This window comes from Palaemon carinicauda, chromosome 4 (genome assembly GCF_036898095.1).
Source record: "Palaemon carinicauda isolate YSFRI2023 chromosome 4, ASM3689809v2, whole genome shotgun sequence".
In the NCBI taxonomy this organism is placed as follows: Eukaryota; Metazoa; Arthropoda; class Malacostraca; order Decapoda; family Palaemonidae; genus Palaemon; species Palaemon carinicauda.
This window is the reverse complement of record NC_090728.1, coordinates 87,823,010-87,839,025: the sequence shown is the minus strand read 5'-3', so window position 1 is coordinate 87,839,025 and position 16,016 is coordinate 87,823,010. Positions and strand designations below refer to the sequence as shown.

General features: G+C 42.9%; 1 protein-coding gene across 1 annotated transcript in view; it reads left to right on the top strand.

Annotated features, from left to right (window-relative positions):
- Positions 1 to 16,016, top strand: part of LOC137639560 (lysosome membrane protein 2-like) — a 101,204-nt gene that overhangs the window by 60,970 nt on the left and 24,218 nt on the right. Inside the window, exons 3-7 of the mRNA XM_068371823.1 lie at positions 8,848 to 9,005; positions 9,312 to 9,453; positions 9,821 to 10,027; positions 12,381 to 12,649; positions 13,727 to 13,848. Of these exons, the coding sequence (XP_068227924.1) occupies positions 8,848 to 9,005; positions 9,312 to 9,453; positions 9,821 to 10,027; positions 12,381 to 12,649; positions 13,727 to 13,848 (898 nt within the window). The remainder of the gene's footprint in view (positions 1 to 8,847; positions 9,006 to 9,311; positions 9,454 to 9,820; positions 10,028 to 12,380; positions 12,650 to 13,726; positions 13,849 to 16,016) is intronic.

The window sequence follows — 16,016 nt, the reverse complement described above, 5'->3', positions numbered from 1 at the left end:
ATGGTCAGTCTTGAGGCAATATCACTGTCCCTTGCTTCTGCTATTCATGAGCGAACTTTAAACTTTTAAACCTTTAAAAATTATTCTTTTTTTTCAATGTTACGAGATGAGGTGGGTTGTGTTAGTTAAGAGTGTTGCCTTGTCAGGCGATGATAGAACCATACTTCAAATCTGCCAAGTTGGCAACCTGACGTTGTGAGAGGCCTCCCGGACCATGCTCCCACGTTACGGGAAGGCTGAACTGGAAGATTCTAGAATGAATTAGGATGATATATATGGGCCTAGCACTGCATAGGAACCCAGAGGTCAGCCTGACATTCCTCAAGATCTGTGGTTCCACCATTCCTCTCTTCAGCATGTATCTAGCCACTATGTATTTCTTCTCTAATGTGCATAGTGTTTCCTCTCAAACGTATATAATGTTTTCCCAGAAGTGTAGAGTGTTTGTTCAAACATTGGAATTTCTGTGGTTTAAGTTGAAAGAAGTGCAGTGTATATATGAGTACAGGTTTTATTGTAAAAATAATAAATTTATTTGTACCTGGCCCTGTGTGATTTAGTAAAAGTGAAATGCATTCTACTATTATTATTACTAGCCAAGCTACAATCCTAGTTGGAAAAAGTGCTATAAGGCCAAAGGCTCCAACTGGGAAAAATAGCCCGGTACAGAAAGGAAAGGAAATAAATCAAACAATATAAGTAATGGAAAATTTAAAATTAAATATCTAAAAACACATTAACAATCTTAAAACAGATAATTCATATATAGACGATAAAAACTTGTCAGCCTGTTCATCATAAAAGCATTTGTTGCAAGTTTACCGATTCAACTACCTGATTAGGAAGATCATTCCACAACTTGGTCACAGTTGAAACAAAACTTTGAGAATACTATGTAGTATTGAGCCTCATGATGGAGAAGGCCTGACTGTTAGAATTATTGGCATGCCTAGTATTACGAACAGAGTGGAACTGTCCAGGAACATCTGAATGTCCAGAAAGGGTTTCTTTTATGGTCAGATTGTATTTCTTTTCAGTTTAAGCATAAACTGTTTCCCTTCTGAAGATGATAGGCCTCCTGCTTCTCCAAATAAGCATGTTTGCAATAATTTATTTTCATACAATTGTGACCAATTTAAATTTAAAAGAGGACTCAAAATCTCATTCCAGTGTGCTTGAGATTTTGTATATATCTTGAAAAAGTATGACGTATCAGGGACAGGCAGCTCAGTTTTTAATTCTTAACAAAATAAAGACGTGATCAAACATCCCAACTGGAGAACCAACCTTACTAGGCTAAGGAAAACCACAGCTATTGCAATGAAACTGATGTGCAGCATTCAGAATTTGAAGTGTAGAGTAGTTGCAAAATTACAATGAAACATACATAAAACTTGTTTTAGCACTGTAGTTTAAGTTACAGTATATGAATCCAATAATAAACAAATCCGTTCTAGATATCCAAGAAAACCTTAGCAGGTTTTTCCAAATCTTTGCCAAGAAGTTTTTAACAGAAGATTCCTTACAGCTAATACATGGGAAAGAATAATATTGGTTGAAAAATCTTTCCTTTAGTGTGGCATAAGATGTGTAGTGCTTTCGTTTGGTATGATATGTATTGTTTAGCACTTTCGTGTGGTACAAGATTTATGGTAATTTGTAGCGCTTTCATAAGGTATAAAATGTGTAGTGCTAGACGACTGGAAGCAGCTTCTGCATTTTTTACAATTTGGAAGAAGCATTACGAAATGAGGTATGGTATATTGAACTAGGTCGGGCCAGTCCAGCTGTTGCGGAGATGATAATTTTAATCTTTCATGATGCGACAAGACATAGTTTCATAGCCAATGAAGGTTTATAAGTTTTATCCGGGGGTCGTATTATTCAAAATATTTGACTAAATGCCGTGCAGTATATGGGCTTTTATAAGAATTGAAATTTGAGGGGGGTAAATGATCAATACTTGTGGCACGGTACTGAAATCTTTACTTAAAAGGAAATGTGACCACAGAGGTCCATATTCTTATCCTGAAGTTATATATTTCTGAACTGCTAAATATAGTGGGACTGTAATCATAGGTTCTGCGTCTTTACCATAAATTCAGTAACATAAGAAAAGGACTGAATTTTCCAGCCCTCGGAGTGTGATGTTAATTAAAATAAGACACACTCACTCACTCACTCACACTCTCACTCTCACTCTCTCTCTCTCTCTCTCTCTCTCTCTCTCTCTCTCTCTCTCTCTCTCTCTCTCTCTCTCTCTCTCTCTCTCTCTCTCTCTCTGATTTTTACAAGGAAATTGAGTCCTCAGTGATTAGTTTTCTTGATATTTTAGTTTCAAAACAGGAATTTTGTTCCAACACGAATACTTACCTCGAACTACTTTCTTAGGAGTTACCTGTAATCTCCTCTCTACCGACCAGAGTTTTGTGTAGTATACCCTAAACCCTGTTTTTTATGGAGGGCTAACTCGGGCGTAAGAGAACGTGCCCCGAGGGTAGCTTTGCGCTAGGTCGAGGTCCGCCTGGGTCATGAGCGTCAGTAAGTTCTCTGGTCGCGACGTGTCACCACGTCGCTCTCTCGTCTCTCTCAACCCTTTGTGTGCGCCGCGTGTGTCCCACGTGTTTACCGCGTGGTAGCTTGTGCTTATCCCTTGTGTTCCTGTGTGTTCACTACCCTTCTTTGTGCTTCCCAAGTGTATTCCTTTGATTCCCTGCGTTCCTGTGTCTTGTGTTTGTGCGTTATGGAGCAGATCCGCCGTTGTCCTGGGCCTAGAGCCGGAAAATCGTGGGGAGCGTTCCTCTCCAAACCTGAAGTGGATCCTCACTCCCTTTGCTCTTCCTGTAGGGGCAAAGTTTGTTCGTCTTCGGATACATGCCTCGAGTGTGTTGGTTGGAGTGATATTCAGTAGGTGCGTTCCGGCACGAAGAAAAAGAAATCGTTGAAACGTTCACCCAGGAAATCGAGTGCTTCTTCGCCGCTACCGTCGCCCAGTGAACGGTCCGACGGGGCTTCTGTCTCTCCTTCCCCTACCCAGAGCAGGGGACGAGGTAAGTCCATCGTGGGGAAAGAACCGGGCGTTCTTCCCCAGGTGTCTGGTGAGTGTGAAGTGGGAGTTGCGGGACCTTCTCGGGCTAGTGAGGAGCCTGGTAGTGCTGTGTCAGGGAGCTCTGGAGACTCGGCCCTTGTGCTTGGGGGGCACGTTTCCTCCGATGACCCCTTATGGTGTAGCAATGTTGTTTCTGTGTCTTCGCCCCCTTCGTGGGCCTGTGTTTCAGGTTCTTCGGCAGGCGGCGACAACCAGGGTAAGTTAGGTTCCGCAGGGAGTGATGCCTTCGGATGGAAGCTTCCTAAGACACTAGGTAGGTCCCCTGCAACCCTCTACCTCGGGTACGCAACGAGTCGCGAAGTCCCCCGCGGCCCCCGCTCCCGCCCGCCGTACGGTAAGTACAGTGACGTCGGGCTCTTCGGAGGAGTCATTCTCGTCGGGAGAAGAAACCAGGAGGAAACATCGGCGTCGGAGGGAGCGGTCCAGGAGCAGGCGTTCCCGCTCAAGATCACATTCCAGGTACAGCAGGAGACGCTCCCGTTCTCCACGGAGGAAACACAGGAGGAGTAGGTCACCCGATGGTGATTGGGTTTTCGTACCCCGTGAGTCGGAGATACAGTGTTCCCCGGACCGGCGGTCCAGGGATTTCTCGCCAAGGAGACCACCCTCCAAACATGGTTATGACCCTCGCAGGGATAAAACCGAGAAGGCCTCTGCAGGCAGGCGTAAGACCGCGAAGCCTCCGGTTCACCCCGCCCAGTGGGGGGAACCGCGCTTCCTTACGGGCAGCCTGGCCGAACCAGCCCAGCTGGTGCGGCCCTCGGACCTTAAGGAACGGTTCCCGCTGTCGGGTCAGCCCACGGGATCCGCGTCCTCGTCCCCCAGAGAGCATGATCGGACACTAGTCCTCGCCGGTTCGGCGATGCCTGTCCTAACCCCCGTTCCTGGTGCGGAGATCTCCGCCGGGGAAGACCAGTACCTCCGCAGGGGAGTGCCTGTTGTGCCAGGACCAAGGCGCCCGGTTGGGAGTGCCCGGTGACCCGACTTCCCGGGCTCAAGCCGAGGCTTCGGCCAACGGTAGAGAGGGTTCCCCGACGGAGGACTCGGCCTACAGAAGAGTAATTAGTCTGATCAGGAGACATCACAAGATCGAAGAACCGGCTGCTACCGATGAGGACTATTGGAGGTCCAGCCTTATCCGGTTGATGCAGGCTCCTGTCCAACCAAAAGCCTCCCTGGCTCTTCCTGTGGCCCGGGATCTCGTCCTGGGACAGGAGCACGTGGATAGAGTGGTGGCAGGTAATGCCGATGCTCCCAAGACTCAGAGCTCTTCTAACTTGCTCCTGGGGCTCAAAACACAGAGCAAGGTCTCTGTGCCAGAAGGACGATGGCCTGGAGCCTGCAAAGTGGAACCTTCTCTCGACATTCTGGGACAGGGCGCCTCGGAGGACAGAGCCTCTTCAGCCCCGGTCTGTTTTTCTCCATCGGAGGCTGTGATGATGGAGGAAATGTCTAGGGACCTAGTACACGTCTCCTCTTGGCTAGACTGGTGGGCTTCCACATTAGTAGGGGTGCAAGCTACTTTTGACCCGACAGACCCGGAACAGCAAAGCCTCCTGAGGGAGCTTATCACCTCCGGGGGCAAGACGCTTAAGTTTCTCACTTACCAGTCTCTCGCCCTGACAGCGAATTGGGTGCTTCGCAAGAGAGACACCATCCTGGCGAAGGTGTCCCGGAAGGTCCCAGACAGAGAGGCGAGGGCCATGAGGAGCCTTCCTTTGTGGGGTGACTCCTTGTTCCCCTTAAAGGACTTGAGGCGATCATGGAGAAGGTGTCTAAAAGGAAAGAATTAAATGCGCCCAGGCCTACGCCTGTAAGGAGACCTCCCTACAAGAGGTCAGTCTCAGACAGTGCCACGACGTCTCAGACCTCTCCTAGCCTGACGAAGAGAGAAGCTCCTTCTTCCTCCTGGGCCTCAGCGCCTCAGCCCCCCCGTAGAGGAGCCCCAGCAGCTTCAGCCTCTTTTAGGACAGGTTATTCTGCCTCCAGGAGAGGCCGTTCAGGCCGCTCCTCCAGGAGGAGATAGAGTGGGAGGCCCCCTACTCCTGCCCAAGCCTCAGGTTGGGGGATGCCTCAGACTATATTGGCAAGCATGGAAAGCTCACGGAGCAGAGCCCTGGACAGTGTCCGTACTGAAGGAGGGCTACAGGTTACCGTTCTTAGCAGAACCCCCCCTCTAATTCCGGCCATCTGGTCGGAGTGGCTGGTACCCAAGGATCCGTTGAAGAGGGCCGCCCTTCAAGAGGAGGTGTCCACCATGTTGGAGAAGGGGGCCATAGAGGAGATCCTACACCCAGGTCCAGGTTTCTACAGTCGACTGTTCCTGGTGGAAAAAGCGACAGGGGGATGGAGGCCGGTTATAGATCTGTCGGCTCTCAACAAGTTCATACGGAAGACAGACTTCAAAATGGACACTCCGAAGTCAGTCCTGCTGTCCTTGAGGGAGAAAGATTACATGATGACCATAGACCTCAAGGACGCTTACTTCCAAATTCCGGTCCACCCCTCGAGTCGAAAGTTTCTCCGGGTGAAATGGGGTACCCAGATCCTGCAATTCAAGACCCTTTGCTTCGGATTGTCAACAGCTCCCCAGGTATTCACGAGAGTGTTCACGACAGTCTCAGTGTGGGCTCACGAACGAGGCATTCGCCTCATCCGGTACCTGGACGACTGGTTGCTTCTTTCCTCCTCGAAGGACGTCTTGAATGAGCAAGGGACGAAGCTTCTCCAGTTTTGCAAGGATCTGGGTATCATGATCAACCCGGAAAAATCGAACCTATCCCCCTCCACCAGAATGACCTATTTGGGGATGACATTAGATACCCTTCTGGGAAAAGCATTTCCGTCGGAGGACAGAATAAACAATCTGATGGGGATCCTTTGTCCGTTCCTGTCGGGGCAACCCAGGAGGGCGAAGGACTGGCAAAGACTAATAGGGCATCTGGTGTCGTTGGAAAAACTGGTTCCCCAGGGGAGACTCAGACTCAGAGCCGTCCAATGGAACTTGAAGAACCTCTGGTGCCAACTGGACTCGCAACAAGAACTAATCCCAGTCCTGCCAAACACAATACCCTCCCTGGAATGGTGGCATTGCCGATCGAACTCGCTCAAGGGGTGCCCTTCGCGAACGACCCTCCCGAGTTACTTCTGTTCACAGACGCCTCCAACCAGGGGTGGGGAGCCCATCTCCTCAACGAGACAGCGAGAGGAACCTGGATGGACGGGGAGAAGGACCTACACATCAATGTCCTAGAGTTGAAGGCAGTCCAGAATGCTTGCCTACACTTCGTCGATCTACTAAGGGGAAACACTGTGGCGTTGATGTGCAACAACGCCACAGTGGTAGCATACATAAAGAAACAAGGAGGTTTGAAATCAAGGGAATTGTGCGATCTCGCCCTAGAGATCCTAGATTGGGCAGAAACGAACCAGGTTGTGTTATTAGCAAGGTTCATCCCCGGGAAAAAGAACGTGCTGGCCGACGGTCTCAGCAGGATGGGTCAAATAGTAGGGACAGAATGGTCCCTCCTCCCAGAAGTAGCCAAGCTCATCATCCAACGTTGGGGTTCCCCGGTGATGGACCTCTTTGCAACCAAACTGAACGCGCAACTTCCCGTGTATTGTTCTCCTGTCCCAGACCCGAAGGCAGCCTTGGAGGATGCCTTTCAGCACAGGTGGGACAACTTAGACGTGTACGCTTTTCCCCCCTTCACGTTGATAAGGCAAGTACTCAACAGAGTAAGCACTGCCCGGAACTTAAGGATGACTTTGGTAGCGCCCTGGTGGCCGGAAAGAGAGTGGTTCGCAGACCTAAAAGACCTGGCGAGTCAACCTCCGTGGCCACTCCCCGACAGGTCAGATCTTCTACGACAGCCGCATTTTCTCAGGTTTCACGACAACCCACAGTCTCTACGTCTTCACGCCTGGAGACTATCGAGCGACTCCTGAAGAAGGAGGGGTATTCATCAGCTACTGCTAAGAGGATGTCGCTATACCTGAGAAGGTCGTCGGCAGCGGTCTACCAAGCTAAGTGGGCCTCCTTCACGAAGTGGTGCGCTTCGAGGCGCATTAAACCCCTCAAAGCATCGGTTCCAGACATAGTGGACTTTCTGGTATATCTGAGGGACAAAATAGGAATGTCAATCCCAGCTATAAAAGGAGTGCGGGTCGCCTTGGGTCAAGTCTTCCTCCTGAAGGGCATCGACCTGGGTTTCTCTAGGCACATCTCGATGCTTGTCAGGAGCTTTGAGCAGTCCTGCCCCCCCCAAGCAGTTAGGGTGCCTCAGTGGGACTTAGCTAGGGTCCTGAAGATGTTAAGTGGCCCCCCCCCTTCGAGCCGATGAAAGATATCGTAGACAGGGATCTCACTCTCAAGACAGTCTTTTTGCTAGCCTTGGCTTCCACAAAAAGAGTAGGGGAGATCCATGGGCTGTCTTATGACGTCTCTCATTCGAGGGGGTGGAAAGAGATATCTTTCAAGTTCATTCCTTCTTTTGTGGCAAAAACCCAGAACCCAGCTGTCTGGGATCCAAAATTCAAAGGATTCTCTCTGCCAGCTATCCCTAGGACGGGGAATGCTGAGGATTTGAGATTATGCCTGGTCCGTGCCATTAGAAAATACCTTGAAAGGACGGCTCATCTCCGGCCAGGCATCAAGAGCCTTTTCGTCTCCACAGGTGTTACTAAGAAACAGGTATCCAAGAATACCACTTCCTTCTGGTTGAGACAAGTTATTGCAAGAGCCTACAGGGAAGAAGCTCTGGGCTTACCAGGCATCCCCAAACCCCATGACATCAGGGGTCTGAGTACGTCCTTAGCCTTTGAGAAAAACATGGTAGTGGGTCAGATCCTTCGGGCAGGTACCTGGTCTAACCAGTCAACCTTTACTGCCCATTACCTCAAGGACTACTCAAGGAAGTTCTTAGACGGGTTCTCCATTGGAACAGTCATCTCCGCGCTCCAAGCGATTTAACGGTAAAAGCCCCAGGCTCGATCGTGGATAGCAAACCGGGAGACACAGGTTCGTTCCTTTTCACCCTATTCCCCGTTTTTTCCCTATCCTTATCGGAGATAACCCTCCTGGAACCATTGGATAACACGTTCTCTGCAACTACGTTACTGGATTCAACATCAGAAGAAGTTTTTCAAAGGGTGAGTACTTAGACACTAACGTGAGCTCTTTGTGTAGTTACCCTATCGTCCGTTTTCCTGGTATGTTTTGTTTATACCTAGGCCTCTTGGCTGCCGCTTGCTGGGTCTGAGGGTCAGGAAGGCACTCCCACCTCCTAAAGTGTAAGTCTCCTAAGAAAGTAGTTCGAGGTAAGTATTCGTGTTGGAACAAATCAAAAATTTTAAGTAATTTTTATTTTTCCTAACACACTTACCGAGAACTACTTTCGGGTAATGGCCCTCCCTACCTTCCCCGAGTGCCTCTCTGCCCTTGCGAGAGTTGTGCAACATCCGTAGAACTTGCTGACGCTCACGACCCAGGCGGACCTCGACCTAGCGCAAAGCTACCCTCGGGGCACGTTCTCTTACGCCCGAGTTAGCCCTCCATAGAAAACGGGTTTTAGGATATACTACACAAAACTCTGGTCGGTAGAGAGGAGATTACAGGTAACTCCTAAGAAAGTAGTTCTCGGTAAGTATGTTAGGAAAAATAAAAATTACTTAAAATTTTTGATATTGGCACTGTTCTGAATAAAATTTGCCTCATTGGGTTTATCTTGCCTCCGCAGGAACTTGTGATTCGTAATGGAACTGACGTCTATAAGAACTGGAAACAACCACCCATCACACCACATCTACGCATGTACTTTTTTAATCTTACAAATGAAAAAGAATTTTTAGCAGGAAGTAAACCCGTCCTGCAGGAAGTTGGACCTTACTGCTATAGGCAAGTATTTTTGTAAGTGTTTTAGGATATTGTATTTTTGTGAATCCATGGGCCACTGTGATGGACAACCTAATGCTTTTATCCTGACCAGCCACAAGGAAACCAAGGAAAAGGGGTAGAAGGAAGCAGCAAACTTGCTTCTTAAAGGATAAATATATTTAAAAACACAAGCAGGAAGAGTTTTTTAAACAGAGTTCAGTATTTTGCACATACTCTTTTTTTATCTAATTGTTATTATTTGTATAAAATATTTAATGTATATTTGATTTTATTGATACTGTATATGATATATATTTCCCTTTACAGAGAACATTGGGAAAAAATAAACGTTGGGTTCCATGACAATGGAACAGTCTCGTATGAAACTCAGAAGTTTTATTTCTTTGAAAGAGAGAAGTCTGTTGGATCTGAAGATGATGTAATTGTATCCCTCAATATTCCTATGGTGGTAAGTTATTACTTTGAATTTTTATCATATTTTCTTGAAAGCTGTATTTTTATTTGGCCACTTCCATTGTTAGATTGGGCCATTGTTGTTGGTGAACTTCATTTAGGAGTTTTGATTGGGTTGATCTTTCTTGTCATGTACAATCTCAATTTCCATACACATTTGTATTGATATTTACTACATATGTACTAAGCACTGATAACCACATTCCCAGTACAAAAGTCTGTGATTTTCACAAGTAGGTGTTAGTTTACATACTGTATCAGATGAGAGACTGGTTCAATTAACCAGTTCCTGAGTTTAACATTTCATATTTTTCTTATCGTTCTTAACTTATACCTATTAATGTTGGCAATGTAAATTTCAGGCTGCAATATCACAGTGGAGATTTGCTGCTCGAATTGCAAAACTTGCATTGTCATCCATGTTAGAAGTGTTGAAGGAGAAACCCATTGTTGCCCATACAGTTGGGGAACTGATGTGGGGCTATGATGATCCTCTCCTAAAAATTGCTAAGGATATATTGCCTCCAGACAAACGGTTACCATTTGATAAATTCGGTTTCTTCATCAATGTAAGTATTTTTGCCATTTTGATCCTCTAGAGGACCCCTTTTAGTTTCTTTTATGGTTGTGAGGTAGTGTTTGAGTGCCTCACATGCTGCCCTTTGTTCCTGCCTCACATGCTGCCCTTTGTTCCTGCCTCACATGCTGCCCTTTGTTCCTGCCTCACATGCTGCCCTTTGTTCCTACATGAATACAAACCATCATCCTTTAATTGTATTACCGTATAAAACTTTTATTACTCCTATTACAGGACCCAGTTTTGTTAAGTTAGAGAAAAATACAACTTGAAACATGTTTGTGTGATATAGCAATCCTTCTTTTATCCTTGCAAATAGCTATGAAATGGGGTTGTGAAGGAGGTCAAAGTGTTTATGGGGTCAAGTAACCTAAGCTAGCCCAGGTTAGGTTACCCCAAAATAATGGCCTAACAGTATTTAACTCATCCAAATGGAAGTTAATAAAAGAATTAATGCAATAAAATCAAAAGAAACTGGAATGATTTATCTTTTGTATATAAAAAACTACACATGATTGTATCAAGCAAAATGCTGCATCACACTCAAGGACTGTCAAAATAGGCTACCAAAATTTCCAGTCGGTCACTACAAAATTTAGTGCATCATACGAAACAGTAGGGAAAGTTAATGTATAAATATACAGTACAGTAATTCCTCAAGATACAAAATTAATTTGTTCCGGAGTGGCTTTTGTATCATGAATTTTTCATATAATGAAGGCAGTTTTACATATAAATCGCCTAATTCATTCCAAGCCCTACAATAACATCACACAATATTTTATAATAAAACTATAACCACAACAAAATATAGCCAAATAAATTTGAATCATTCACTATACTTAACCTAACTGTTAATACCTATAAATGAAGTGGTTATTAGAACATAATGAAATAGTAAATGAAAAATACATACAGTACTATTCATATACGAAATATACAGTACCGTACGTATTGTACTTTATTGATGTTGCCCATACTATAGAGAGGTAAGTTTTCTATCATGCATAACCAAAAATGTTTTCTTCAGCGTAGCTAATTCATTGTTCAGCAATACACTGAATACTGTATTCTTTGGTGATTTGTCAATAAATAACCTACCTGTTTTTTTTTTTTTTTTTTTTTTTTTAATACTGTACAGGCAAGATTCATTGATGTTAATAATTAAGTGTACCTTCTTTGTAGAAGGAATAAACTTTAATTGTTCAGTAAATAGTTTTTTCATTAACTTATTTACCAAAATGAAAGGAAAATATATCGGTAATGTTTTGATACACATACATACGGTACATAAACACAATACAGTACCGTTCATTGTGTTTTGTAACTTAATGTACCAATTGATATAGAATTAATTGTAAATAAATCATCATTAGAGTACATTACAAGGAAAAAATGTTACGATCTGTTATTTATTCACCAAACTGAAAGAAAATATATCGCTAACGTTTTGATAGGCGTAATACCATTGTGTGTTTGTACATACAATACAGTTCCGTTAATTGTGGTTTTTAATTTGAAAATTTTCTTTATGTAAAATGAATTATAGATAGATAATCGACATTAAAAGGAAAAAATTTTACGGCCTGTTATTTACCGAAATGAAAGAAAAATATATCGGCAATGTTCTGATATGCGTAGTAGCATTGTGCGCATGTACATACTGTACATAGGCTATGCTTACTACAGTACTGTTCACTGTGTTTTTTAACTTAAAATTGTACTTATTGTCATAGAATAGGAGAGCAGGACCTTATGGCGATAACTAGCATCAAGGTAGGGAGAAAACCAATGGGAGGGCAGGAATTTTTCGAATACAGAAACATTCATATCAAGAAGTATTACAGTACACATGTACTGTATTGCTATTAGAATATACTTTATACTATGTTAAGTTATAATTGTTATACTTGTGACTCACTTGGGAGTTGAGAGTGTCACTTGATTAAATGTTATCATCCACAATCTGTTTAGGTACCATTACAATGTTCCTCTTCTACATAATCAATCTACTGAGGTGATTTTTACGTTTAGCTGCTACATTTTGTTGACAAGTCTTTCAGCTTTCAGTTTTACTGCTTACAGTATATGGTTTTATTTTCTAAATAATATTACATGTCATAGATTTCTATTTAATGTTGCTGCATTATTTTAATGTGTTAAATTTATTAGTTTTTTATTGTCTTTTCTATGGTAGTTTTATGTAGAAATTATTGAGCATTGATGGTAGTTTTTAATTGAATAATCCTTTAATGATATGTTCTGTATTGCACTAGTCTTTTAGTTCTAGATTATCACTAGTAATTTAGTCATACAAATGATTGATGATTATTTTCTCTTTACAGAAAAATGGTTCAACAGATGGTTTATTTAACGTATTCACAGGAGAAGAAACTATGGAAAAGTATGGGATTATAGATAGTTTCAATCACATCAAAAAACTGGATTATTGGAAAACTGATGAGTGCAACATGCTAAATGGAACAGATGGATCCATATTTCCTCCTGGAATCACAGATGATACAGTTTTATATATGTTTAATGACAATCTTTGCCGGTCTGTGCCTTTAACTTTTTGGGGTGATGTAGAGCAGTATGGAATTATTTCTAAAAGGTAAGATCATAATTTTCTCTCTCTCTCTCTCTCTCTCTCTCTCTCTCTCTCTCTCTCTCTCTCTCTCTCTCTCTCTCTCTCTCTCTCTCTCTCTCTGCCGTTATATCTTCATATTTCTTTCGATATTATTAGAAATTCTTGTATCATTACTCGATGATTCTATAACGGGAATAATAGGATTACTCAGTAATACACCGAAAGGAAATTGTACGGTTTGCCCGCGCTTTCTGCCATACGTATGAACTTGACAAAAAAATTACTTGAAATATGTAAAACCCTTTTCTTTTTTCTTGCAAGAAATTAAAGAAAATACTAACTTACCAAGCAAAAGTATTTAATTTTTATGAAGTAAAGAAAATATGTGATTTCCAAGAAAATATTTGTACTATTAGTGTACTTACTATTGATAAATATTGATCTAGTATCTGAGATGAAATAAAACTATTGTAGAGTCAAATTTACGCTAAGTAGTACTCATAACCGATACACACACACACAAAATACTTTTTATTGTTACTTGATATTTCGAGAATGGGGATACTTATACTAATCGTTAGGCTATTGTAAGGAAATCACTCTGTTTGCCACTCGCTTTCCACCGATATTACGTCAACAGACATATGATCTGCATTACACAGATATTAAAACTTTTCTTAATGTATTTTCTAATGAAAATAGATGCTGTATATTATCAATAAAAGAAAATACTAGCTTACCAAGATAAATCGGTTCATTTTCATACAAGAAAATAGATTATTTCCAAGGAAAATTTTTCTAATTAGTTTACTATTTCAGACATACTTGTGACATCATCACAGTGAAAAAATGGTCATAAAGTTGAACAGTCATAAGTTGCTGACTACCTGTATTGTAATTAGTGTCTTGTTTCTTCATCCCTTTTTCCCCCTTTAAATTTGACTGCTCATTGCTAATTATAGGTGTATATCACAGAAATGCATCTTAATTGATAATGAGGATTTGTCTTATTGTACTATATTTTACTTGGAGTAAATTGCAAAGAAATATAACTTCTAACATAGTTTCATCTATTTTTTGTTAAACTTTTAAAATTTCCAGGTTTGCTCCACCAGAAGATGTTTTTGCTGATGTTGATAAAAAACCTGACAATGATTGCTTTTGCATAGATGGTCCACCGTGCCTTGGTGGAGGATTGTTCAACATTAGTGCCTGCAAATTTGGTAAGAATACATTCAGTAATTTGTCTTTACAGTTATATTTTACTAGATTTTACCAAAATTCTTTTGCTGATTAGTTTTATGAGCATTAACTACTATTAAAATGTACTGTGTAACCAATTTTTCTATTACTATACAGTGATACCTCGGTAGTCGAACGACTCTATACTCGAACAATTCGGAGTTCGACCAAAATTTTCGAGAAATTTTTGCTGCGGTGCTCGACCAAAAATTCGGTACTCGACCAGCCGAACACGTGACGACCGCATGGGCTTTGTGATGATCGCGCCATCTCGGCCACTCTCGCTTGTTCGGGAAGCATCAGTTCTCTCGAGAGCGTCACTCAGACAACGCGCGATCAGCATTCGTTGTGATTTAGTGATTTTCAGTGCTTTTAATTGCTTTTTTAGCTTTCATAATGAGTCCCAAGAAAGTAATGAGTGTTAAGGGGAAGGAGAAGAGGAAAACAGTGCGAACAACGATCGAGTTGAAGAAGGAAATTATAGCGAAATATGAGAATGGTGTACGAGTGTCCGATTTAGCGGTAGAATACGGAATGGCGAAGTCGACCATTTCTACGTTTTTAAAGCATAAAGAAATGATTAAGAAGGCGAATGTTGCAACGGGAGTTACGGCGGTAACTAAGCAAAGGCCACAAGTGATTGAGGAGATGGAAAAGTTGCTTTTAATATTTATTAAAGAAAAACAGTTGGCCGGGGAAAGTGTTAGTGAAGCGTTCATTTGTGAAAAAGCGTTGCATATCTATGAAGAATTAGTGAAGAAAAGTCCGAGTACCAGTGAAAGTGATTCATTTACATTTAAAGCGAGCAGGGGTTGGTTTGAAAAGTTTCGTAATAGAACAGGTATTCATCGTGTTACTAGGCATGGGGAGGCAGCTAGTTCGGATCAAATTGCAGCCGATAAATACGTGGGGGAATTCGATCGGTACATAAATGAACAAAATTTGATCGCACAACAAGTCTTTAATTGTGATGAGACTGGGTTATTTTGGAAGAAAATGCCAGCCAATACGTACATTACCAAGGACGAGACGAAGATGCCAGGTCACAAGCCAATGAAAGATAGGCTAACATTGTTGCTGTGTGCAAATGCAAGTGGCGATTGCAAGATCAAACCCTTGTTAGTGTACCACTCGGACAACCCCCGGGTGTTCAAACGAAATAATATTTGTAAAAGTGCACTACCAGTTATGTGGCGCTCGAACACTAAATCTTGGGTCACAAGACAATTCTTTACTGAGTGGATAAACGAAGTGTTTGCCCCCCAGGTTAAGGCTTACCTCATTGAAAAGAGCTTGCCAATGAAATGTCTTCTGGTTATGGACAATGCTCCTGCACATCCTCCAGGTCTCGAGGATGACTTGAAAGAAGAATACAGCTTTATCAAAATCAAATTCTTGCCCCCCAATACTACTCCCATACTCCAGCCCATGGACCAACAGGTCATTTCAAACTTCAAAAAACTCTATACCAAGGCCCTTTTCAGAAAGTGTTTTGAAGTGACCAGTGACACGAAGTTGACCCTAAAGGAATTCTGGAAGGAACACTTCAGCATCCTCAACTCTGTTAACATGATTGACCAAGCTTGGCGAGGTGTGACCTATAGGACATTGAACTCTGCCTGGCGTAAGCTGTGGCCATCATGTGTCACAGAGAGGGAGTTTGAAGGTTTCCAACCAGAGGCGGGTCCAAGCACTGCTACCCCTGTAATTTCTGATGACACTGATGTCGTTGAGGAAATTGTTGTCATGGGCAGGAGTTTGGGGCTTGAGGTCGACAAGGATGATATTGATGAGCTTGTAGAAAGCCATTCTACCGAGTTGACTGTGGAGGAATTGTTGCACCTGCAACAACAACAGCAGCAGGATCTGATTGTGGAGCAGGAATCTTCAGAAGAGGATGAGGTAAGGGAGGATGTTCCAAGTTCTCTCATCAATGAAATTTGTTCCAAGTGGGCAGATGTGCAGGCTTTTGCTGAAAAATACCACCCAGAAATTGCAGTAGCAAACCGGGCAGTGCATATGTTTAATGATAGTGTCATGTATCATTTTCGAAGAATACTGCAGAGGAGGAAGAAACAATTAACAATAGACCAGTTTTTCACAAAAGAAAAGAAAGCTGCTACATCAAAGCCTGTTTCTCCTCCAAAGA